The sequence below is a fragment of the Ranitomeya variabilis genome, chromosome 5 (assembly GCF_051348905.1).
Source record: "Ranitomeya variabilis isolate aRanVar5 chromosome 5, aRanVar5.hap1, whole genome shotgun sequence".
Classification (NCBI taxonomy): domain Eukaryota; kingdom Metazoa; phylum Chordata; class Amphibia; order Anura; family Dendrobatidae; genus Ranitomeya; species Ranitomeya variabilis.
In genome coordinates, this window is record NC_135236.1 from 249,642,920 (window position 1) to 249,668,775 (window position 25,856).

Below are 25,856 nucleotides of genomic sequence, written 5' to 3' on the forward strand. Positions count from 1 at the left end.
ATGAGAAGAAGGTTTTCCAAGTGCGGTGATAAATGCAAGCGGAAGACGCTTTGCGAGCACTTATCATGGTGGGAATGACCTGTTGGGAGAAACCGGCTTGAATTAGAATCCAGGCTTCAACAGCCACGCCGTTAAACGTAGGGCCCCTGAGCTCTGGTTGTAGATCGGCCCTTGGCGAAGCAGATATGGGCGGACTGGTAACTGCCAAGGGACTTCGGATACGAGTTGAACGAGCTCCGCGTACCATGTGCGACGTGGCCAATCCGGGGTGACAAGAATCACCGGAACCCCCTCCGTCTTGATTTTTTGGATCACTTTCGGCAGTAAGGGAAGAGGAGGAAACACGTACGGGAGTTGGAAACGATGCCATGAGGATATCATTGCGTCCACCCCGATGGCCTGGGGATCCCTAGAACGTGCTATGAAGTTGGGAACTTTGGCGTTCAGTCTGGACGCCATCAGATCCACATCCGGAGTTCCCCAGCGAAGGCAGATTTGCCGGAAAGCCTCTGGATGGAGTTCCCACTCCCCCGAGGAGAGACCCTGACGGCTGAGAAAATCCGCCGCCCTGTTCTCGACGCCTGGAATGTGCACTGCGGAAATGGTGGAGTGGTTGGTCTCGGCCCAATGGAGAATGCGGGAAACCTGCAGCGCTGCCCTGCTGGGGGTACCCCCTGATGGTTTATGTATGCCACCGCTGTGATGGTGTCTGATTGAATTCGAATTGGGTGACCCGCGAGCAGGAAGTGAAAACGTCTCAGGGCAAGTCTGATCGCTCGAATCTCCAAGATGTTTATGGGAAGTCTCGACTCCCGAATTGTCCAACGCCCCTGGGCAGTGTGGTGTCGAAACACCGCTCCCCAACCGAGGAGACTGGCGTTGGTAGTTACCACCAGCCAGCAGATCGGGAGAAAAGACCTCCCCTGGAAGAGAGATGATCCCAGAGTCCACCATTTGAGGGCTTGCCTGATCCGTGGAGACAGAGGACATGGCAGATCGAGGGATAAGGGACTCCTATCCCAATTGTCCAGCAGAGCCTGTTGTAAGGGGCGGAGATGGAGTTGAGCGAAGGGAATCGCTTCTATTGCGGCCACCATTTTCCCCAGGATCTTCATGGCAAACCGAATGGACTGCGGACGAGGACGACAGAGCGTCCGAGCTCCCTGCTGAAGCTCTTGGGCCTTGGACAGAGGGAGCAAGACCAGCCCATTTGACGTGTCCAGGATCATGCCTAGGAAAGAGATCCGTCGGGCAGGAACGGGGGAAGACTTGTCCAAGTTGATTAACTAGCCCAGGCGTGAAAGAGAATCCAAGGTAATGTGGACGCTTGCCTCGCAGGCCTGATAAGACGGACCTTTTATCAGGAGGTTGTCTAAGTATGGTAACACGACTACTCCTCGGGAGTGAAGAATGGCCATGACAGCCGCCATGACCTTTGTGAATACCCTGGGCGCAGTGGGAAGGCCGAAGGGTAAGGCCGTGAATTGAAAATGGTCCTCTTGGATGGCGAAACGGAGGAACCTTTGATGTGGCAGGAAGATTGGGATATGAAGATAAGCATCTTTGATCTTTATTGATGTTAGGAACTCCCCTGTGTCCATTGAGGAAATGACTGATCGGAGGGACTCCATCCTGAAGTGCCGAACTTTTACGTACTTGTTTAGGAGCTCCAGGGCCAAAATAGGGCGCACCGTTCCGTCCTTTTTTGGAACGACGAAGAAGTTTGAGTAAAAACCTCTGGTGTTCTGGGACCGGAACACTGACCCCGTTTTGGCGGAGGGATTCGATGGCGCGGTAAAGTGCGCGAGATTGAGCCCCCAAACTTGGGAGACGAGAGGGGAAAAACCGTGCTGGAGGAGAGGCAGAGAATTCTATTTTGTAACCAGAAAACACCAGATCTCTGACCCATTCGTCGTGGCCGACGGAAAGCCAGACTTTGTTGAAAAAGAAGCAGGTGTCCGCCTACTTTGGAGGTGTCGACTGGAATACTCCCCGAGTCATTGTGAAGGAAATCTGGCAGGCCTGGACCCTCTGGTCCTCGGTTGTCTAGGCTTTCCTTGCCAGGACTGATTAGGCCTGTATGAAGGTCGAGAGTCTGTCTGTGCGCGGAGATCGTTCTGATCTGGACGAGGCTGTGGAGTTGGACCAGAATGGGCTACTGCGAAAGGGCCGAAAACGAAAATATTGTTGGCGCTGAAAGGCAGCTTTAGGCCTGTGTTGCGGGAGGAACTTGCTCTTCTCACCTATAGCATCGGAAATAAGCTGGTCTAATTTTTCTCCAAAGAGACGTCCGCTCTGAAAGGGAAGAGAAATCAGAGACTTTTTTGAGGAGGAATCTGCGCGCCACTCTCTAAGCCAAATAGCTCTTCTAATGGTGATGGTGTTTGAAGCCGCAGTTGCCGCAGAGTCCGCTGCGTCTAAAGACGTATACATCACATAATCTCCAGCCATGGCAATTTGTTTGGCAGGATCTGCCGCCTCAGATAGAAGATTCTGTTCCTGAATGGATTTTGCAAGGGCATCTGCCCAGAAAACCATTGCTTTGGCGACCCAAGCCACAGCGAAGGAAGGAGATAGAGAGGAACCTGAGGCTTCATACACTGAGCAAGCCAAGGAATCTAACTGGCGTTCTGTGGGATTTTTAATTGAAGCCCCATCAGGTACGGATAAGAGCGTTTTGGTAGCCAAGCGCGATACCGGAGGATCTACTAATGGAGGTTCCGTCCAATCTTTAACAAGATCTGCGGAAAAGGGATACTTCGATTCCAGGGCCTTTTTGCCCGTAAAGCGCTTATCCGGTCGCTCCACGTGTCGCCGGACTATATCCAGGAAATCTGGATGAAAGGCGAACACCTTATGGGAACGCTTGGTTCTCGTAAAGGAAACCGAATGATCCGGAGCCGAATTAGGGTCATCGTCCACTTTTAGCGCATGATTGACTGCCTCGATGAGGGAGTCAACAGTAGATCTAAACTCCGGAGAATCCGGATCTAAGGATGCATCAGACTCGTACTCAGTCGTGATCGCTACAAGCCCCTGGAGAGGGTGAGCGAGAAGTGGAGCTACCAGAGGCTGAATGGTGTGGTGAATGCTCAGGAGTGGTAGTTCGGATCCGTTTTTTGGATCACCGTACCTCTTTCCGGTGAGAGCGGCCCCTGCTGGCCGATGATTCCCCTGTTATGGTGGGATCTCTTAACCCAGAAAAAAGAATGCTCCGCTCCCCAGAGGGGTCATGAAGGGATTTAATCACTTTGGCTAAAGAATCCATGGACTGTGACAGTGACGCGGCCCACTCAGGGGGGCTAGATACACTGAGGTTGGTGGCGACCTAGGGCTCCTGGGTACATTGGGCATCGCAGGATGAGCAGAGAGGGGAACTTTGAGGCCGAGGGAGTGGAGCCTGGCAGGTGGTACATGCAGTAAAAAAGGTAGTATGCACCTTGGTGATCTTTTTGGCCCTTGACTGCGACATGATGTACCCCAATATAAGTAACAGGAAATGCTGCTAGGTGGAAGCTAGGGTAGCGCTGCAGGGAAGCACCTAATGCGGTCTCCTTACTCGGGTCCTGTGTCCCGCAAAAAGATGACGTGGCGCTGATAGAAGACTGGCGTCCAGAAGAAAAAACGCTGGCACATGTAGAATTGATGGAGCTGCGGCATGCAGAGGAAAAAAATGGCCGCTGGGGGCTGTGAGGGTAATTTTGCAAAGAGCGAGAAGCGCCAGGTCCGGGGGCGGAGCCGCAAGATGATGCGAGCAGTGGGCGGGGCCTTTTGGGATGCGGCCCGCAATAGGCCGAAGCCGGGGACTAAATCTATGGCTTCGGCCCGGCGCGCGGCCGCGGACCGCCGAAAAAACTTGCCTAGCAGCCCTGCGGGGACTCTGACAGATGAGCCCTCCAGAACCGCCGGAAAGACCAACACCCCCCCCCCCCCCCCAGGTGGCACTTACCCCGTATGGAGGGGAATTGCGGAGCAGCTTGCAGCAGGTTAGCTGTGCCCGGGGTGGTTAGGACGGTGCAGGGTTGGGGAAGCCTCTATCCACCATCCCCATAATAGGGGGGTGGAGAGGAACAGTCCGCCTCCTCCCATCATCCGCTTTCTCATTGGTGATGCAGTGGGGGCTGCACGGACGCCACAATGCAGAGAGCCTCTGAACAGCCGAGGGTAAGACCTGGTGGGCAGGGCAGAATGTCTGGCAATAAGCCTGGCTGCAGAAGAGGACACTCCATGTGCTCGTCTATAAGGAGGGGGGAGATCGGTGCCCTTGAAGGGGCCCGTCGCCCCAAAAAAATCAGCTCAGGCAGTGGCATCCCACGTCGCAGGAGATGATACGGAGAGGTAAAACTCCCGTGCTCGCCTGTTGTTGGTTCGGGGAGATCGGAGCCTTGAAAGGTTCCATCGCCCTTCGTCCAGTAAAAAGGGTTAAATCCAGTGTGCCTCCTACGAACACTAAGCTTGAACTGGGTCTCTGGAAGCCAGCATGAGGGTGTATACTGCAGGGGAGGAGCTAACTCTTTTTGTTTCAACTTAGTGTCAGCCTCCTAGTGACAGCAGCATAACACCCATGGTCCTGTGTCCCCAATGTGGCGAAGGAGAAAAGAAAACGGCATGGGGTCCCCCCTATTTTTGACAACCAGTCTTGCTAAAGATGACAGCTGGGGGCTGGTATTCTCAGGCTGGTAAGGGGCCATTGATATAGGCCCCCCTTAGCATAAAAATAGCAGCCCGCAGATGCCGAAAAAAGGCCCATCTATTAGATGCGCTAATTCAGGTGCTTTGCCTGACTCTTCAAACTTGCCCTGTAGCGGTGGCAAGTGGGGTTCATATTTGTGGGGTTGGTGTCACCTTTGTATTGTCAGGTGACATCAAGCCCACGGCTTAGTAATTGAGAGAGACGTCTATAAGACATCTATCCATTACTAATCCTATAGTTGTATTGTAAGTAAAGACAAAGCCAGAATAAAGTCACCATTGTGACAAAAGAACAGGGCCTAACATGCGGCTTTTTAAAACACTGACGTTATCATTCATTGGCTATTTCATGTCACATGGGCACCGACAATTACCGTATTTATCGGACCATAAAACACACTTTTTTTCCTCCAAGGAAAGTGTTGGGTGCGTCTTTTTTCCAAATGTAACATGTGGGAAGGGGGCAGCGGCGGAGTGGGATCGCACTCGCAGGAGGTAGGAAAATGTCCCCGCTGCAGAAATATGGCGCTGGGGAAACCACGTGGTCCCGATGCTTAAAGTGAAGGAATATTCATTAGCCGCTTCGCTGTCCACCTGTCAGCGCCGAACAGTGGGCGGGGAGCAGCAAATGAATATTCCTTCACTTAAAAAGTGGACACACATGGTTTCCCCAGTGCCGGATTCCTGCAGCGACTGGGGAGATCGTGTGTCCATTGGAGGAGGGGGCAGGAGCAGGGGGCCAGAGGAGAGATTGCAGCATACCTAACCGCATAGCGCGGGCTCCTGCAGATGCTGACTGAGTGCTCCAGCATAGGACCTGTGTGAGGTCACATGACTGCACAGATCCCTCCCTCTTCATGATGTCATAAGGTCCTGCAGACATTTTACTGAAAACAATGCAGCTTCCTCGGTTGTGATGCTCCGGCCCTTCTTTACCTCACCACAGTGTGGCTGGCTGCAGGACCTGCACAGCCTATACACGTTAGTATTAATTAAAAGTTCATTAATCTCAACACATAAAAATGCACTCTGCCACTATGTGGTGAACTGTAACTCCCAGCATGTCATAGGATCTGCATGATATGCTGGGAGTTATAGTTCTCCATTGGGATCTTAAAGCAGCACTCCAGTGTTATTGTTCAGTGCTGGAGTGGTGCTTTAAATATAAGCCGTGTACCCCCATTCTTATACTCGCCCTCCAGCGTCTTCATATAGTACTTTACAGACCCCACACTGGTCCCACAGCACCATCTTCTATCCACAGCTTCCAACATAATAACATACTATTATATATATAGTAATACCACATATAATAGTATGTTATTTATGTTATTAAATATTTTACCACATTTTTTGCTTCAAATATTTTTTTCCCTATTTTCCATCTCTAAAACCTGGGTGCGTTTTATAGTCCGAAAAATACAGTAATCACAGGTGATTCTTATTTGTGATTTACCACAGGCGAGCCAAAAACGTTTTCCATACAAATTGAATATAAAGGGTGCCGATACCAGTGTCACAACAAGCTTTATGTTTTTCTATTTTTCCCTCCTATTGTTTTTTGTTTTAAGTTGTTTATCATTTGCTCTTTTGTATTTAACACGAGTTCTCTATACAAAAAACTGTTTCACTTGATTTGTTTTTTTCAAGAGATATTCAACATTATGTACTTGCACTTCATGGGTGCCAATAACGATGAGCAGGAGTGTAGATGCAAAAGTCTGGGGCTATTGTAACTATAGGGTGCATTGGATTTAAGTGTCTCATAGAGAAAGCACAACGTGAAGCAGATTGATTCTGCTTTCTGTTCCACTATTGCTGTTGTGGTTATCGTATTCCGCTGCCTGCATTACAAGACTCCTCTTTAGAGACAGTACACAAACCAACATTAATCACCATTCACCTTTTGAGACCATCATATATACTTTTGATTTTGTTTTGCTATACCAAACCATATAATCTTTCTTTTTCCTATTGTTGCAGCTCGCCAAGTACTGGGAAGCATTTCTACCAGAAGCAAAAGTTATATCCTAACTTCCAAGGAGCAGAATTACAGCCCAAACTATGCTACTTCTCTTCTGCCATTTTTTTAAATACATATAAATATTATACCTCTTGCCTTTTAGAGACCCTTGAATCACAATCTCAATATGCTTCTACATCTACTTGATGCGGTCTGTCTCTGCTAATCCCATCAGTGCTGAGTCAGGTCTGTTACGCATTGCTGTGCAGAGCGTGGATGGATCTCTACTGTTACAGCCTAGTGCCTCATGTATGGACACGTATTCAACATTATCTCTTGTAGCCTGATCAGCCAGGAGACCTTGGCTGTAACCTCCAGACTGGTTTGACTGGCGAGAGTTAACCTAGATATGGACAGTTATGTCCCAGCACTTAAGGACACATCTGCATCTGTTAACATTTCTTGTGTATATTTTTCATTTAACTTCCACATATATTTTCTTAACTATACAAATTGATAATTTAGGGCTTTCTGTGGAAAAAAAAAAGAAACAAAAAAAATGTTTAAACTAGTGGGACTTTCTTGGGAGGGTTTATTAATATAAATATATAATGTATATTTTTTTGGCTATGACACAGACACAAAGAATGGAGTGTTTCTGTTCTACAAGAACCACACAGTTATTCAATAAAATGAGTTAAAACGTTCTTGTGTATTCCCATGTGTTTAGGGTGTCTGGGGTAGAGATGGAAGCATCACATTACCCTTGGGGTATGTTTCCACGTTCAGGAAACGCTGCTTGTTTGACGCTGCGCAGCGCTGCAGCGTCAAACAAGCAGCGTCCAGATGTTCCAGCATAGTGGAGGGGATTTTATGAAATCCCGTCTCCACTATGCGTGGAAACCCGCACGCGGCGGCCCTGCGACTCCGGACATGCTGCGCGTCTTTTCAGATCGCAGCATGTCCGTACACCTTGCGGGGACGCAGCGTCCCCGCAAGGCATATCACAGGGCGCTATGGGAGAGAGCGATCATCCCGGATGTGAAGAGTTAACACATCAGGCATGATCGCGTCCCAGAAAGGGGGCGGGGCTTAGCGCCGAGCGGCTTCGCCGCTGCGGCGATACCGCCGGCCATCCTGACAGTGGAAACATACCCTTACGATGTTACAGCTTGCCATGGCTTTGACTCTGGCCTGGTACCATATGCACAGAGATTTTCTGTTATTAAACTTTCTCTAATATATATTTTTCAGGGTAATATTTTTTATTAAATTTCTGTGCAAGTGTTGTTTTATTCGCCATGTAATTTCTCATCTAGTTCATTCCAATGGTGTTTCATGAGGTTGTGGTCATGCTTTGTGTGAACCAGTCAAGTTCTTCCACATCAGACCCACGCAACCATGTCTTTTGTGGTCCGTGCTAATTTCATTGTGGCATACTCATGCTGGAATAGTAAAGGGCTTTCCCCAATCTGTTCCCACAATGTTATACAATTTTTTAATATGCCTCGGTATGATATCGCATTAAGATTTTCTTCAGTGGAACCAAGGAGCCAAGGCCAGCCCTTGAAAAATAAGTACCTAGCATTATCCCTCCTCCACAAAACTACATTTGGCACAATGTAGTCAGACTAGTAATGTTCTCACTTCAGTTAAACCCATCCTCGTCCATCAGACTTCTAGATTGAGAACCACTGATTCGTCACGCCATAGAATACGTTTCCGAATCTCCACAGAACAGTGGTCATGTGTTACTCTACTCCAGCAGTGGTCAACCTTTTTTCTTCCGAGGGCCATTTCGCTATTTATACCACCTTTTGGGGACCATACAAAATTATGAACTTAAAAATTACCTTGCTATATTTGGTCAAACATTTAATTAACTACCCCCTAATGTGATGGCTGGAACTGCTTTTCTTTATTGTGGCTGTGATCGGGGCCAGCGTCACCACCTGATGCACCCAGGTAAGTGCTGGGGCACTGGATGAACGTGTGGGACCCCCATACGCTGTCATGGACAATGGCACACTATGGGGCCCTTGAGTCAGGAATCCGGTGCCAATCCTGGCACCGGTAACCCCCAACCCACCTCACCGCAAATATTCACCTCTCCTTGATCTGCTCTGGTCTCTTCAGCGTCTTCTGACTCTCTGTGATGTCTCAGGGCAGAGGACACGTTGTCACTACAGCACGCCCTCTGAGCAGAGAGTCAGAAGATGCTGAAGAGACTGGCGCAACGGGGAGAGGTGAGTATTTTTTTTTTTTTTATCAATGGAGCATTATATGGGGCCATTATACTGTATGGAGCAATATGGGGCCATTATATAAAGTATGGGGCCCATTATTCTGTGAGGAGCAATATATGGGGCTCATACGGTATGGAGCAATATATGGGGTTTATTATGCTGTCTGGAGCAATATATGGGGCTCATTATACTGTATGGAAGACTGTGATGCCCATAACACTGTATGGAGGACTATACTGTCTGATCTAAAATGAAAAGTCTGCAGATTTTTGGTCCCCCCCCCCCCCCCCCCTCCACGTTCACGCACTGTGTGTGGCAAGGATTTGCTGGTTTCTGAGCTGTTATAGAATTTACAATAGGTATCACTCACATAAAGTAAGAAGGAAGTGAAATATTTGGCATTGTACTATACCAATATAACTATGCATAATGAATCATGGTATGTATTAAAGGGGCCCACGATAACCTGGAGCCGGCCCTGGCTGCGATGTTAGGTGGTATTGATGATGTTGCTACTCGTAACCGCTTTTCTTTTCCAGATTTGCATCTGGAGTGCAGGCGTCAATCTTAAGGAGTGGGTTGCACCAAAAGTTAGGTGAGCATACATAGCCAAATATAATACTAAACTGCAGGGGTTGGACAAAATAATGGAAACAGCTAACGTTTTGGCATCATAATCTTCGAACATGTTATAAACATGCAAACCGTGACATATGGTAATGTTTTGTAGTTGATTATTTGTGATGTGTATGTAAATTAACTGTTTGTTTTGCATAATTGTAAGAACATTGATGAAAACCTGATACCAATGGCAGACCTCTAGAATTTTCAAAAAGGCCAAATTGTTGGTGCTCGTATGGCAGGGGCTAATGTAACAGAAAGTGCCCAAATGCTTGGCGTGTCAAGAGGTACTGTCTCCAAAGTAATGACTGCGTTTGAAAGAGAAGGAAAAACATCCACAGCAAAGCACAGGTCCGGCCGAAAGTCAAAGTTGACTGAGAAAGACCGTCGGACTCTAAAGCGAATTGTGAGAGGATCGCAAGACCACGGCTCCGAAAATCACTGCTGAGCTCAATGAACACCTACAGAACCCAGTTTCCACGAAAACTGTTCATCAGGAGCTGCACAAATCTGGATTCCACAGAAGAGCTGCAATTGGAAACATTTGTCATTGAGAGCAGCGGTTTTCTAAGCGTTTAGAGTGGTGTAGAAACCTCCAGAATTGGTCCCTCGAGCAGTGGAAACGTGATATTCTCAGAGGAATCATCGTTTACCCTATTTCCGACCTCCGGCCGAGTGTACGTTTGGCGACAGCCAAAAGAAGCATTCCATCCAGACTGCCTTCTCCCAACCGTAAAACATGGCGGAGGTTCTGTGATGATCTGGGGTGCTATTTCATGGAGATCCGCCGGGCCAATGATATCCCTTCATGGAAGAATTAACAGCTGAGATTATTTAGGCATTTTGGGCGACCCAAGTGCATTCAATGGTTCAAGCACTGTTCCCGGAGGGGAATGCCATCTTTCAGGATGATAATGCACCAATTCATACAGCTAGAATCGTTAAAGCATGGCACGAGGAAGGAACATTCTAATGAAGTTGAGCATCTCATCTGGCCCCCACAATCCCCAGATCTCAACATTATTGAGCATTTATGGTCGATTTTAGAGATTCTAGTTAGACGTCGATTTCCGCCGCCATCGTCGCTCAAAGAACTGGAGGGTGTTTTAACTGCAAAATGGGATAAAATTCCTTTGGAAACAATTCACACCTTGTATGAATCCATACCTTGAAGAATTGAGGCTGTAATCACCGCAAAAGGTGGACCTACACCATATTAAACTAACTTTTGTTGATGTTTCCAGGTGTTTCCATTATTTTGTCCAACCCCTGTAGGTACAATAACACTAATGGGAGAAGAAATAATCCATGCAATAAGGATGTGCACACCTAATAAAAAAAAAAGTATGATTATATTGATACAAAAAAGGACACACATAAGATTAATAAAATCACTTAAAAACATGCAGCAATATAAAACCATATCCCTGCCCAAGTAGTGTAAAACCAACTAGTACAACAAAATGATCTAATAATCAAAAGCAATCATGGATATAAACAGATAATGTCTACCCTCAATGAGCTCAAATAACCATGCACTGGAGGAGAGGTGGTATTAATGCAGAACCCAGTGACAATAAGGGTATGAAAAAGTCCTATAGGGCAGATACCAAAAGATGAGTGACCCAAGCTACTAGTAAAGGTATATGTTGTAACAAACAAATTGCGATCCTAGGTGTCTCCAAGGAGGAGTAGTATAAAGAAACACAAACTATGGTGAGGAATGATCTCCAGGAGACTATTCAGAATGAATGAAATACCAGAAGCATGTTTGAAGTAGTATATGTAGAGCTGTAAAGTATACAGTCATTCCTGGAGCAAAGCATGGAGTCAGTAATAAAGTATGGAAGTAATTCTACTATGTCACTGGATGTGAGGAAGGACATGATGTTACAAATACATATATGCACATAGATGTAGGAGACAAACCAAATTACCAGGTATGAGCCGCCCAGGGCGTACATATGTGCTGAGGTGCACATAGCAGTGATACGCTTGGGCTCTTCCCTCACCCCTGCCCTTGTCTCCTCACCCACTCTCCATGCTGGCTCTCTCCTTTTTTCAGTCTTAACCATATAACTTGTGCCTTGTACCTGGGTTTTTCCATAGGTGTGTTATTAGATCATATGTTTGCTGTGCAGAGAGTGACCTGAATAGTTAACATGTCTCCTAGAGATTACACTGGTCAACAGCATTTTTGGTGCCAAAGATATTTCATCGAATTTAGGGTATTTTTGGGGTGCTGATTCTGAATATGTCATCAGTTTTGCCAGATTGGCTCAAGTTTTTGAGATTTTTGGTATCTTATTTATAGCACTTGTTGGTAAATGCGACGCATCATCTCATTAATTTCTTTGGATTAGTACTTGAACTGAGCAGTTCTCAATATAGTTTTGTGTTAATTAGTGTTCTAAAAGTTTGTTCATAGCTTGATTTTTGCACTAACTTTATGTTGTTGTCTGTTTTCCAGTGAAAAGCATGAACTCATCAAGAAGAAGTTGTCTTAACGATCCAGACTCATTCTGTTACATTTGTGGTGAATACACACTGCCAAAACATAGAAGAAACATAACAGACTTCGTAAAAAAAGTGTATTTTGCCTATTTTGGGGTTATGCTTGGGGACCAAGACAAGTTTTGGGCACCACACATAGTGTGCAAAGCATGTATCGAATTATTACGAAAATGGAGCAAAGGACAAAGAAAAAGCTTCAAATTTGGTGTTCCCATGGTGTGGAGAGAGCCAAAAAATCATCATGATGACTGTTATTTATGGTAAACACAGGTACAGGCACATCTTCACAATGAGGGACAGGCCTTCTTGCAGATTCCATGTTACTCCCATTTTCGTTTCTTATGCTTATTGAATCCTTGCACTTGCACTGCACAGAAATAACAGTCATCATGATGATTTTTTGGCTCTCTCCACACCATTGGAACACCAAATTTGAAGCTTTTTCTTTGTCCTTTGCTCCATTTTCGTAATAATTCGATACATGCTTTGCACACTGTGTGGTGCCCAAAACTTGTCTTGGTCCCCAAGCATAACCCCAAAATAGGCAAAATACACTTTTTTTACGAAGTCTGTTATGTTCTATGTTTTGGCAGTGTGTATTCACCACAAATGTAACAGAATGAGTCTGGATCGTTAAGACAACTTCTTCTTGATGAGTTCATGCTTTTCACTGGAAAACAGACAACAACATAAAGTTAGTGCAAAAATCAAGCTATGAACAAACTTTTAGAACACTAACACAAAACTATATTGAGAACTGCTCAGTTCAAGTACTAATCCAAAGAAATTAATGAGATGATGCGTCGCATTTACCAACAAGTGCTATAAATAAGATACCAAAAATGTCAAAAACTTGAGCCAATCTGGCAAAACTGATAGCATATTCAGAATCAGCACCCCAAAAATACCCCAAATTCATTAAAATATTTTGGACACCAGAAAAAAAATTTTTTTTTGTTGACCTGTGTTATTATTCTCCATAGTTTTTCTTTATACTGCTCCTCCCTGGAGACGCCGCCTAGGGTCGTAGCTTATGTTTGTTACAACATATACCTTTACTAGTAGCTTGGGTCACTCTCTTCTTAAGGTATTTGCCCTGTAGGAGTTTTTTCATACCCTTATTGTCACTGAGCACTAGTGTCATACGACCTCTCCTCCAGTGTGTGGTTATTTGAGCTCATTGAGTGTAGACAGCATCTGTTTATTTCAACTCCTTTCCATGGTTGCTTTTGATTATTATGTCAATTTGTTGTACTAGTTGATTATACACTACTTGGCCAGGGCTATGATTTTGTATTGTTGCATGATTTGAAGTGATTTTATTACTGTTGTGTGTGTCCTTTTTGTATCATTAAAATTGTATACTCATTTATTAGGTGTGCACATCCTTATTGCATTGATTCTTTCCCATTTACCCCCAAGGGTGGTTTGCACGTTAATGACCGGGCCAATTTTTACAATTCTGACCACTGTCCCTTTATGAGGTTATAACTCTGGAACGCTTCAACGGATCCCGGTGATTCTGACATTGTTTTCTCGTGACATATTGTACTTCATGATAGGGGTAAAATTTATTTGATATTACCTGTGTTTATTTGTGAAAAAGACGGAAATTTGGCGAAAATTTTGAAAATTTCTCAATTTTCCAACTTTTAATTTTTATACAATTAAATCAGAGATATGTCACACAAAATACTTGATAAATAACATTTCCCACATGTCTACTTTACATAAGCACAATTTTGGAACCAACATTTTTTTTTGTTAGGGAGTTATAAGGGTTAAAAGTTGACCAGCAATTTCTCATTTTTACAACACCATTTTTTTTTAGGGACCACATCTCAGATGAAGTCATTTTGAGGGGTCTATATGATGGAAAATACCCAAGTGTGACACCATTCTAAAAACTGCACCCCTCAAGGTGCTCAACACCACATTCAAGAAGTTTATTAACCCTTCAGGTGTTTCACAGGAATTTTTGGAATGTTTAAATAAAAATGAACGTTTGACTTTTTTACACAAAAAAATTACTTCAGCTCCAATTTGTTTTATTTTACCAAGGGTAACAGGAGAAAATGGACCACAAAAGTTGTTGTACAATTTGTCCTGAGTACGCTGTTACCCCATATTTGGGGGTAAACCACTGTTTGGGCGCATGGCAGAGCTCGGAAGTGAAGGAGCGCCATTTGACTTTTCAATGCAAAATTGACTGGAATTCAGATGGGACGCCATGTTGCGTTTGGAGAGCCCCTGATGTGCCTAAACATTGAAACCCCCCGCAAGTGACACCATTTTGGAAAGTAGACCCCCTAAGGAACTTATCTAGATGTGTGGTGAGCACTTTGACCTATTAAGTGATTCACAGAAGTTTATAATGCAGAGCCGTAAAAATAAAAAATCATATTTTTTCACAAAAATGATCTTTTCGCCCCCAATTTTTTATTTTCCCAAGGGTAAGAGAAGAAATTGGACTCCAAAAGTTGTTGTACAATTTGTCCTGAGTACGCTGATACCCCATATGTGGGGGTAAACCACTGTTTGGGCACAAGGGAGAGCTCGGAAGGGAAGGAGCGCCGTTTGACTTTTCAATGCAAAATTGACTGGAATTCAGATGGGACGCCATGTTGCGTTTGGAGAGCCACTGATGTGCCTAAACATTGAAACCCCTCACAAGTGACACCATTTTGGAAAGTAGACCCCCCCTAAGGAACTCATCTAGATGTGTTGTGAGAGCTTTGAACCCCCAAGTGTTTCACTACAGTTTATAACGCAGAGCCGTTAAAATAAAAATTCTTATTTTTCCCCACAAAAATAATTTTTTAGCCCCCAGTTTTGTATTTTTCCAAGGGTAACAGGAAAAATTGGACCCCAAAAGTTGTTGTCCAATGTGTTCCGAGTACGCTGATACCCCATATGTGGGGGGAAACCCCCTGTTTGTGCGCACGGGAGAGCTTGGAAGGGAAGGAGCACTGTTTTACTTTTTTAACGCAGAATTGGCTGGAATTGAGATCGGACGCAATGTCGCATTTGGAGAGCCCCTGATGTGCCTAAACAGTGGAAACCCCCCAATTATAACTGAAACCCTAATCGAAACACACCCCTAACCCTAATCTCAACTGTAACCCCAACCACTCACCCTACCCCTTACACACCCCTAACCCTAATCCCAACCGTAAATGTAATCCTAACCCTAACTTTAGCCCCAACCCTAGCCCCTAACCCTAATGGGAAAATGGAAATAAATACATTTTTTTAATTTTTCGTAACTAAGGGGGTGATGAATGGGGGTTTGATTTACTATTTATAGCGCGTTTTCTAGCAGATTTTTGATTGGCAGCCGTCACACACTAAAAGACGCTTTTTATTGCAAAAAATGTTTTTTGCGTTACCACATTTTGAGTGCTATAATTTTTCCATATTTTGGTCCACAGAGTCATGTGAGGTCTTGTTTTTTGCGAGACGAGTTGATGCTTTTATTGGTACCATTTTCGGGCACATGACATTTTTTGATCGCTTTTTATTCCAATTTTTGTGAGGCAGAATGACCAAAAACCAGCTATTCATGAATTTCTTTTTGGGGGGCGTTTATACCGTTCCGCGTTTGGTAAAATGGATAAAGCAGTTTTATTCTTCGGGTCAGTACGATTACAGCGATACCTCATTTATATCATTTTTTTATGTTTTGGCGCTTTTATACGATAAAAACTATTTTATTGAAAAAATAATTATTTTTGCATCGCTTTATTCTGAGGACTATAACTTTTTTTTTTTTGCTGATGATGCTGTATGGCAGCTCGTTTTTTGCGGGACAAGATGAAATTTTCAGCGGTACCATAGTTATTTATTTCCGTCTGTTTGATCGCATGTTATTCCACTTTTTGTTCGGCGGTACGATAATAAAGCATTGTTTTTTGCCTTTTTTTTTTTTACGGTGTTCACTGAAGGGGTTAACTAGTGGGACAGTTTTATAGGTTGGGTCGTTACGGACGCGGCGATGCTAAATATGTACTAAAATAATACTTTTATTGTTTGTTTTTTTTTTTATTTAGCTAAAGGAAAATATTTATTGGAACAATATATTTTTTTTAAATTATTATTTATTTAGGAATTTTTTTTTTTACATTTTTACTTTGCCCCAGTGGGGGGGCATCACAGTAAAGTTACAGATCGCCGATCTGACACACTGCTGTGCACTGTGTCAGATCGACGATCTGAAGTGCACAGAAGGGAGGCTTCCCGGCGCCTGCTCTGAGCAGGCGCTGTGACGTCACCTCCCTGCAGGACCCGGATGCAGCCCCGCGGCCATTTTGGATCCGGGGCCTGCAGGGAGGAGACGCTCGGTACAAGGTGAGCACATCGCCGTGTACCGATCGTCTCAGGGAAGCCCGCAGGGAGCCCCCTCCCTGCGCGATGCTTCCCTGCACCGCCGGAACACTGCGATCATGTTTGATCGCAGTGTTAAGGGGGTTAATGTGCCAGGGCCGGTCCGTGACCGCTCCTGGCACAGTGTGCCGGATGTCACCTGCGATAGTCAGCTGACACTCGGCCGCGCGGCCGATCGCGCTGGATGTACTATTCCGTCCTTGGGAAGTAGGGCCCACCCCACATGGACAGAATAGTACATCCAATGACAGAAAGGGGTTAATGGTCCGGAGTGCAGGCGACTCTTTGTGAAAAGTTTTGTAAAGAACTTGGCAGCAGTAAGTCGTACCAAATACTAATGTATATTACACTTCAGGTCTCCTCAAAGTGGGAAATTCATCACTGCTCACGTTAATTTATAGAACTCAAGCAGTGCAAGATTTGCTGTATATACATCACAAAAGAGACACAAAGACTTCCGTTTACACATTACATAAGAGACAGTTGCATACATTACATAGGAGACACAGGCTGTTGTATACACATTACATAAGAGACACGGGCTGAACTATGACCTCACATAGGAGATACTGGGGCTGAAGTATAAATGTCACCGGAGACATGAGGGATGCAGCATAGTCTTCACAGGACACATGGAGCTGTGGTATACACATCATATGAGAAGCCAGGGCGGCGATATACATGTCACAGGGACTGCCACTGCTGTCTTCTGTGTAACGGGCGCGCATCGTGTGCGAACTCTGCACATGGAGTACATCCAGACACTGGCTAGAGTTTGGACATAATATTTCATTGCACACTCACCCAGCGTTCAATCGAGATGCATTGTTCATGTGTTTGCAGAGCCGCACTAGTAATGCTCTGCGGGAACTGTGTGTCGGGTGCAGGTGTCAGCTGTATTTGACAGCTGACACCCCGCAGCAATGCGCATGCATTTAACCCCTCTGATGCCACTGTCAGTAGTGACAGCGACATAGAGGGGCACCGCGCAGGGAATGGGCTTCCTGCGTTATTCCTTCAGGACAACGCAAGATATCTGCAGGGTCCTTCAGGGAAGGTGGCATGTCAGTGCCTGCCCAGAGCAGCAGGACCTGGGACACCTCCCTGCCTGTCAGATCCTGGTTTAATGCCCTGCAGGGCAGAGGCAGTGCAGAACATCAGATCAGCGATGCGATGAATGTCCTATAGTGGGACAATATAAAAAAAGTTTTAAATAAAATGTATATATTAAAAAGTGTAAAAATATATATTTTTTTAAAATCCCCAAATAAAGAAAAAATAAATATTTTTCCAATAAATACATTCATTTATGTAAATTTAAAAACAATAAGTACACATTTTGTATCACGGCGTCCATAATGACCCGCTCTATAAACCTGTCCCAATAGTTAAACCCTTCAGGGAACACAGTAAAAAATAAAACAAGGCAAAAATCAATGCTTTATCATCATAACGTCGAACAAAAAGTGCAATAAAACGCGATCAAAAAGACAAATGTAACTAAAAACGGTACTGCTGAAAACATCATCTTGTCCAGCAAAAATCAAGCTGTTATACAGCTCTACCAGCAGAAAAATCAAAAAGTTATATCTCTCAGAATAAAGCGGTGCAAAAAAAAATTTTTTACATAAAAGTTTGTGTAAAAGCGCCAAAACTTAAAAAAAAACCTGTAAATTGGGCATCGCTGTAATCATATTGACCCGAAGAATAAAACTGCCTTTCCAATTTTACCACACGCAGAACGGTAGAGAAAAAAGAAACCCAAAAAGTAATTCCTGAATTGCTGTTTTTTGTCCATTCTGTCTCCCAAAAATCAGAATTGAAAGCGATCAAAAAATGTCATGTGCCCGAAAATGGTACCAATAAAAACGTCAGCTCGTCCCGCAAAAAAAAACAAGAAATCACATGACACTGTTGGCCGAAATATGGAACAAATATAGCTCCCAAAATATGGTGATGCAAAAACTAGTTTTCTCAATAAAAAGCATCTTTTAGTGTGTGACAGCAACCAAACATAAAAACCCGCTATGAATCTGGTATCGCCGAAGAATAAAGTCGTCAAATCACTTATACCGCACGAGGAACGGCATAAAAAATAAAGCCAATTCTTCACATGCTGTTTTTTTTCATTCTGACTCCCAAAGATCGCAGTAAGGCTCGGCGCACATGTGTCCTGCTCTCTGCTGAATGCTAACAATGGGTTTCCGTGTAAATCTCTGAAATTTGTGATTGAGACAGAACCTCTGGCAGAAGATTTGCCAGAATGAGGCAGATGGAGGCACTGTGGGCGCTATAGGACCTGTGATCCGGCAGTGTCCATCTTTTTAGGATTGCATAAAAGTGTCATCGGCCAGTTTTGTGCACTTCTGAAAAGCACACCACTGACCAGAGGCCAGATGGAGTCCAGAGTAACTCTGCTGCCTCACAATAGTGAATGGATCCATTGGGGGTTTCATGTGTCATGTCACTTGGAGATTTAGATGGAAACCCCAAAGTAAAGTTCAGCGTAGAGCGCCGGATAAATGTGATCATAGATTTTATGTAAAATTTTCCCAATAAAAGCTTCAACTCGATCCACAAAAAAGCAAGCCTTCACTCAGGTCTGTCATCTGTTAACGGAAATATCGGGGGGTTCCACGTTACTGGTAGCACAAAGGCTCTGGAAAAGCGGCTCCTTGCCCCTCAAAAAAATTCAGCAAATTCTCTGCTCCCAAATCCAAATGCCTCCTCCCTTCTGAGCCCCAGTGTGTCTAAACCACATTTTGGCATTTCTGTACTGATGGGAGCCTGCCTAATTTACAGGTACTCTAATCTACAGCATACTGGCCACTACAATGGTAGTTTGCAATATTCACTTGGCAACATCCACTGCTTCATGTTTCTGGAAAACGCCCATGGAGTCAAAATCGTCACCACATCTGTAGATAAATTCCTAAACGGTTATAATTTCCAAAATGGGGTCACTTGAGATGGGATTCTGTTTTTCTAGCACTGGGGCTCTTTATATGGAATCCACAAACTATTCTAGGAAAATCCGCTTTCTAGGAGGCAAATAGCGCTCCCTCCCGAGTCACTCTGTATGGCTAAGTAGTACTGTACAGCCACATATGGGGTATTGCCACGTTCAGTAGAAATTGTGGGACAAATTTTGGGGCCGTTTTTACCAATTTTCCAGTATGAAAATAAAACTTGGGGCTGGCACACAATCTTGGTGATTAAAAATGTAAATTATTTTATCTTCACTGATCAATGGTATAAAAGTTTGTGACCCACCTATGTTGTCAGTATAATCACTAGTGCAGCGCCCCAGAGTCTGGTCGTTGCAGTAACGTCGCTCTTCCACCAGGGGGAGTGATGGTACCTCTGACGGCACTAAAGGAGTTCCACCTGACCAGGTATCACAGTCACACACTACACTTCACACTCCAGCCACCAGGGGGAGCAAAAGGTTCTATGTATTAGGCCACTCCTCACACTCTGGTAAAACTGGGAGTCGGATAGGAAGTTAGGGAGAAGCTGACTGGGTCTTGCCCAGGTAACATCTAGTGAGAGAGAGTTGCTTGGGAAGACTCAGGGAGGTCCCTGTCAGGGGTGGGATCCTGACAGTGGCCTAGCACGAGACAGATCGTTACGGAGCCGTGCCTGCACCTCATTGCGGCGGCATCCTAAGAAAGGACACAAAGCGAAGTATATTGTGGAGAAGTGAGAAACAAGATCACAGCACAAAGGAGCTAGAACCAGGAGGAGTCGTACCCCAAGATCGGCAACATCCTTCTGAGGCGCGTAGCCGGCGGCCAGAACGCCGAGGGAGTAATAGGCTCTATGCATTACTTTGAACTACGGCAGGGCAGTTAACTCTAGGTTGGCTGTCTCACCTTTACACCTAATGAAGACAACGGAGGCAATTGTGGGAGAGGGGCATCTCTAGGGTCCCTATAAAATAACTCCAGGCCTACCCCGTCATATGGGTGCGTCCTAGCCATACCATCTGGGGGACGGAGAAAGAAAACAGAAAAAAACATGACAGTTGTGAGGACTATCCCGTGGTGCTCAGCAGGGAGGTACTACAACACAGAGACGCAAGTAGGAAGGCTACTGATTTCCACCTGCAAAGGGAACTCTGGATGTGCCTTCGGACCGGCCGGTCTCAGCCAGCCCTGTTAGCAGTGCTCTGGATTGTGGATGCCGAAGCCTTCAGTAAAAAGGTAAAGAGACTGCATCCCTGTGTCCTCGTCATTTACTGCGACCTACACCATCACCATCTACTCATCAAGGGAAGCCCTGGGGACATACTTCACCTGTGGGAAGTTACACCATCAAGCTGCCATTCCATCACCCCAGCGGACCCCTAGCAGCGTCGGTCACCCTGACCGAATACCACAGGTGGCGTCACGAACAATTGACAAACTCTCACCTACATCTTTAGGTACACCCCTAGAACCGAGACCAAGGGACCCGGTACCGAGTACCCCGCTGCCCTGCATTTGGGGGCCGCTCCAAACTTGGCGTCACAAACAGGATCTACTTAAGCCTGAAGAATCAGATCATGTGTGCCTTAGAACTGTGCCAGAATTGTGCTTGAACTGTGATTTGCTTCAGACTGTGTATTGTAATTTACCGCCAAAATCCGCCATTGCCGCGCCGTGTGGAGCTTGAGGGGAGGAGCCGTAGATTCGTGGGCGGAGCCAGCCGAAAAGAGCGTGAAGCAAGAGGGCGGGTGTCGATTACGGAAAGGAACCCCGACTTCCACCAGGTTAGCGGAGGGGGAGAGCGGCCATGTCCGATCCCGGAGGGGAGGTGGCGGTGGTCGCAGCCGCAGACTCAGAAGCGCCCCCAGGGCCCCGCAATAGGCGCAGTCGCAGGCCTTGTACCGCCGCCGGGTCTCGCAGAGCTTGCCGCTCCCATCAGCCAGCCGGACACCGCCATGGCTACAGCGGCCATAATGCCCTTCTCCATGCCATATATACCTGGAGCAGCCTGGCTCCCATGATACTCTGGAGAATCGCATACATTAACTGACTTTAAAGAAGGGATCTGCAGCCTGCTTGAGTTTTATCCCTTGACAGAGCCTCAGAAAGTTCATATGATAACAGGCCAACTGTTTGGAGCGGCTCTGAGAGACGTGAAGTCCTGGCCCGCTGCGGATAAGAGAACTGCGCAGCAGGTCTTTGCAAAGCTTAAAGCCACCTTTGACACCCGCACCGCCACAGAAATTAAATTTACGTTCTATGGGTGCAAGCAGAGGCCGCAGGATAGCTTACGGGACTATGCCCTTAATCTCCAGGAGGCACGGCGGGCCATCAAGCAGAATGATCCAAACAGCATGCAAGATGAGGATAAACTGTTAAAGGAGCGGTTCATTGAGGGACTCCTGTGCAGTCACCAAAGGGCCCAACTGCACCTCCTGGCCATGCAGAACCCTGACCTGACCTTTGCGCAATTTAAGGACAAAGCCATCCAAGTGCTGCAGGAGCGACAGCCCGGCCGTGCAGTACTTCCCAGGCGGCAAGCTCTCACATACCACCAGGAGGTGGCGCCGGATACTCCAGTTTCCACCGAGGCCGATGCCCAGACCCTGGAAGACGATTCCCCTGCAGGACTACGCCTCCAGATGCAAGAACTGACCAAGAGCGTTGCTGCCTTAGCCCAGACGTACAGTCTCTACAGGAGGCCCCCAAAGAAAAGATCAAGCTGGCTTCCAGACCGGAGGATGTCCCCTGGCGGAGACAGAGGAGGATTCCGCCGACCAGAGGCAGAGACGACGATCGCTTTCATCAGGACAGACGACCCATCTGCCGCCGCTGCCACCAGGTGGGCCACCTTGCAAGGTACTGTCATTTAAACGAGCAACCCCTGGGGCAGAGGGCCGACCCCCAGGAGTAGGACGACCCGGCCCGCAAAATTGGAGAGCCAAATATATTGGAGGACGACCTGTTCTCCCCATTGTGATCGACGGTATTCCCATGAACGCTCTGTTGGACACCGGTTCTCAGGTGACAACTATGCCTTACATCCTTTATAAACGTTATTGGGAGGACACCGACATTACTCGTGGCCCCGATGATGATTTCACTATAATAGCCAGTAATGGTCAGCCATTGCCACAAGTGGGGTACAAAGAGGTCACCATTAAAGTGGGGTGGGTAGAATTGGAGGCCCAAGGAATTGTAATTGTTGACATTGACCGACGTGAATGTAACCCCATGATGACCATTGGTACTAATGTCATAGAAAATTGTCTTGCAGAGGTTATTGTCTTGTTACAGCAGGTGGCAGAAACAGCTGGTTACAGTGAACAACGTGCCCTGCAGAAAGAAATCAGAGCTCTGATGCAGAGACAACAGGTAGAACTGACTGGTGGTGAAATTGGCCGTGTCACAGTGAGTGATTCAACCCCCATTGCAATACCCCCCCAGGAGTGAAATGTTAATATGGTGTTGGGCAGCAATAGGCCTCAGGGGTAAAGATTACCAGGCCCTGGTAGAACCTGTACATTCAGATAGTAGGCCTACCCTCCTGACAGCCCGAGGGGTGGTTGAGGTCCGCAAGGGGAGGGTGCCAGTACGCGTCCTTAATTGTGGAGAGGAAGAGATCCACCTAACCAAATATTCCACACTTGCCAAACTGTTCACTGTTGATAATAGTGTGATACAGGCACCTGAACCCTTGGTCCCGTCCAACCAGGGCAAACGGGAGATTGGTGTCAGGAATTACACGTGGGCACTGACTCTACCTCATCACACCAGAAAACGGGGCCTACAGAGTGGTTCATGAGTATGAGCGGGTATTCAGCAAGCACCCCCTAGATTTTGGGCAGGTAAAAGGGATTCAACATCACATCCCCACAGGAGATCACCCACCCATAAAAGAGAGATACCGTCCTGTACCCCCAGCTCATTATCAGTGTGCCAAAGACATGTTGCGAGAGATGAAGGAGGCTGGGGTAGTGAGAGACAGTTATAGCCCCTGGGCAGCTCCATTAGTCCTCGTTTGGAAGAAAGATGGCACAATGAGGATGTGTGTTGATTATAGGCAGCTAAATCGCATTACACATAAGAATGCATACCCACTGCCCAGAATAGAGGAGTCCTTGGCTGCTTTAAAGTCTGCTAACTACTTCTCCACCTTGGATCTCACCAGTGGGTACTGGCAGGTTCCCGTGGCAGAGACGGACAAGGAAAAGACAGCCTTCACGACGCCGATGGGTCTCTGCGAGAGGATGATGGAGTGCTGTCTGGGACACAAGAATTTTGAAACCGTGTTGCTATATCTGGATGATGTCATTGTCTTCTCCAAGACTTATGAGGACCATCTGAAGAACAGGCGCAAGAACAAGCAGGATGCCACGCCGAATCCCCTGCCCCACCACGGATGGGCAGAGACCCAGGATGGTGACCCCGTGGTCCGTCGGGTGAAAGAGCTCCTGACGCAGGCAGGTTCGCATCCTGGTCCGGATGATCCACAAGAGACACAACTATGGAAGGGGAGAGGCAAACTGTTTATCCACGATGGTAAGCTGTGCCGAAGATGCATCGACCCATGCACTCATGAGTTGGTATGGCAGATAGTAGTCCCAAGGCAAGATGCGCCAATGGTTCTGGGAGCGTACCACGATGGGGCAGGACTCTTCGGATGGAGGAAGTTGGAGAGTCTACTCCGTGGGAAGTTCTACTCGGTTGGCATAAAGAAAGCCATCGAAAAGTGGTGTCGAGAGTGTGGCCCATGTAGCCTGCGCAGGAAGGACCGTGACAGCCAAAGGGCTCCCCTGCAGCCTATCATCACCAAACGGCCGCTTGAACTGGTCGCGCTAGATCATGTGAAGTTAACACCCAGCCGGTCAGGCTATGTCTACGCGCTCACCATCGTGGACCACTACTCTAGATTTCAGGTAGTTGTGCCTGTCAAAGATCTGACAGCCAGGACGGCCGCCAAAACCTTCCAGCAGTACTTCTGTAGACCACATGGGTACCCGGAGAAGGTACTGACCGATCAAGGGCCAGCATTTGAAGCGGAGGTGTTCCAGGAATTCTGCAATTTATACAGGTGTAAGAAGATCAGAACAACACCGTATCACCCACAAACTAACGGGATGTGCGGGAGGTGCCGGAAAGGTCAGAGAGGCCCTGCGCACTGCAGTACTTTGCTCTGCCCTCAACAGGGCAGACAAAGTACGCCTGCGCCGGAGCCGCGGCGTGAAGACCAGGAGAGGACATCATGGAATGAAGATAGGAGGCGCCGGAGCGGACCTGAGACACCCATCGGAGCGGACCACCCCTGGGTGAGTATAATCTAACCTCTTTTTCTCCTCTTTCAGGATACATCGGGGGCTTATCTACAGCATTCCAGAATTCTGTAGATAAGCCCCTGATGATGGTGAGCTTACCTCATCATCGATTTTGGGGGTGACAGGTTCCCTTTAACTATTTTGTGTAATATGACTCTGATTTAAGGGCATAAAAATTAAAAGTTTGAAAATTGCAAAATGTTCACCAAATTTCAGTTTTTTTCACAAATAAACGCAAGTAATATTGAAGAAATGTTACCACTATCATGAAGTACAATATGTCACGAGAAAACATTCTCAGAATTAGGCCGGCCTCACACTAGTGAGTTTTACGGACGTATGAGCGCATAAACTACGTCCGTAAAACTCGCAAAATAAACGGCACAATTATTCTCAATGGGGCTGCTCCTATTAGCCGTATATTACGGTTCAGTATTATACGGCTTTCTACGGCCGTACAAAATCGCAGCATGCTGCGTTTGTCACCATATTGCGCAAAAAAATCGCCAATGAAAGTCTATGGGGGCGAGAAAAATACGGATTCCACACTGACCAGCAGTGTGACTTGCGAGAAATACGCAGCGGTGTTAGTGAAAAGTCGGTAATTCAATTGCCGGCTTTTCATTTCTCCTGCACAAACCCGACAGGATATGAGACATGGTTTACATACAGTAAACCATCTCATATCCCCTTTTTTTTTGCATATTCCACACTACTAATGTTAGTAGTGTGTATGTGCAAAATTTCAGCGCTGTAGCTGCTGAAATAAAGGGTTAAATGGCGGAAAAAATTGGCATGGGCTCCCGCGCAATTTTCTCCGCCAGAATGGTAAAGCCAGTGACCGAGGGCAGATATTAATAGCCAGGAGAGGGTCCATGGTTATTGGCCCCCCCGTGGCTAAAAACATCTGCCCCCAGCCACCCCAGAAAAGGCACATCTGGAAGATGCGCCTATTCTGGCACTTGGCCACTCTCTTCCCACTCCCTGTAGCGGTGGGATATGGGGTAATGAAGGGTTAATGCCACCTTGCTATTGGAAGGTGACATTAAGCCAGATTAATAATGGAGAGGCGTCAATTATGTCACCTATCCATTATTAATCCAATAGTACGAAAGGGTTAAAAAACACACACACACATGATTTAAAAGTATTT

General features: G+C 46.3%; 1 protein-coding gene across 1 annotated transcript in view; it reads left to right on the forward strand.

Moving 5' to 3' along the window:
* SNX1 (sorting nexin 1) overlaps positions 1 to 7,362 on the forward strand; it is a 77,412-nt gene extending 70,050 nt beyond the window's left edge. Inside the window, exon 15 of the mRNA XM_077264003.1 lies at positions 6,676 to 7,362. Coding sequence (XP_077120118.1) covers positions 6,676 to 6,726 — 51 coding nt within the window. The 3' untranslated portion in view covers positions 6,727 to 7,362. The remainder of the gene's footprint in view (positions 1 to 6,675) is intronic.
* The last annotated feature ends 18,494 nt before the right edge of the window (positions 7,363 to 25,856 follow it).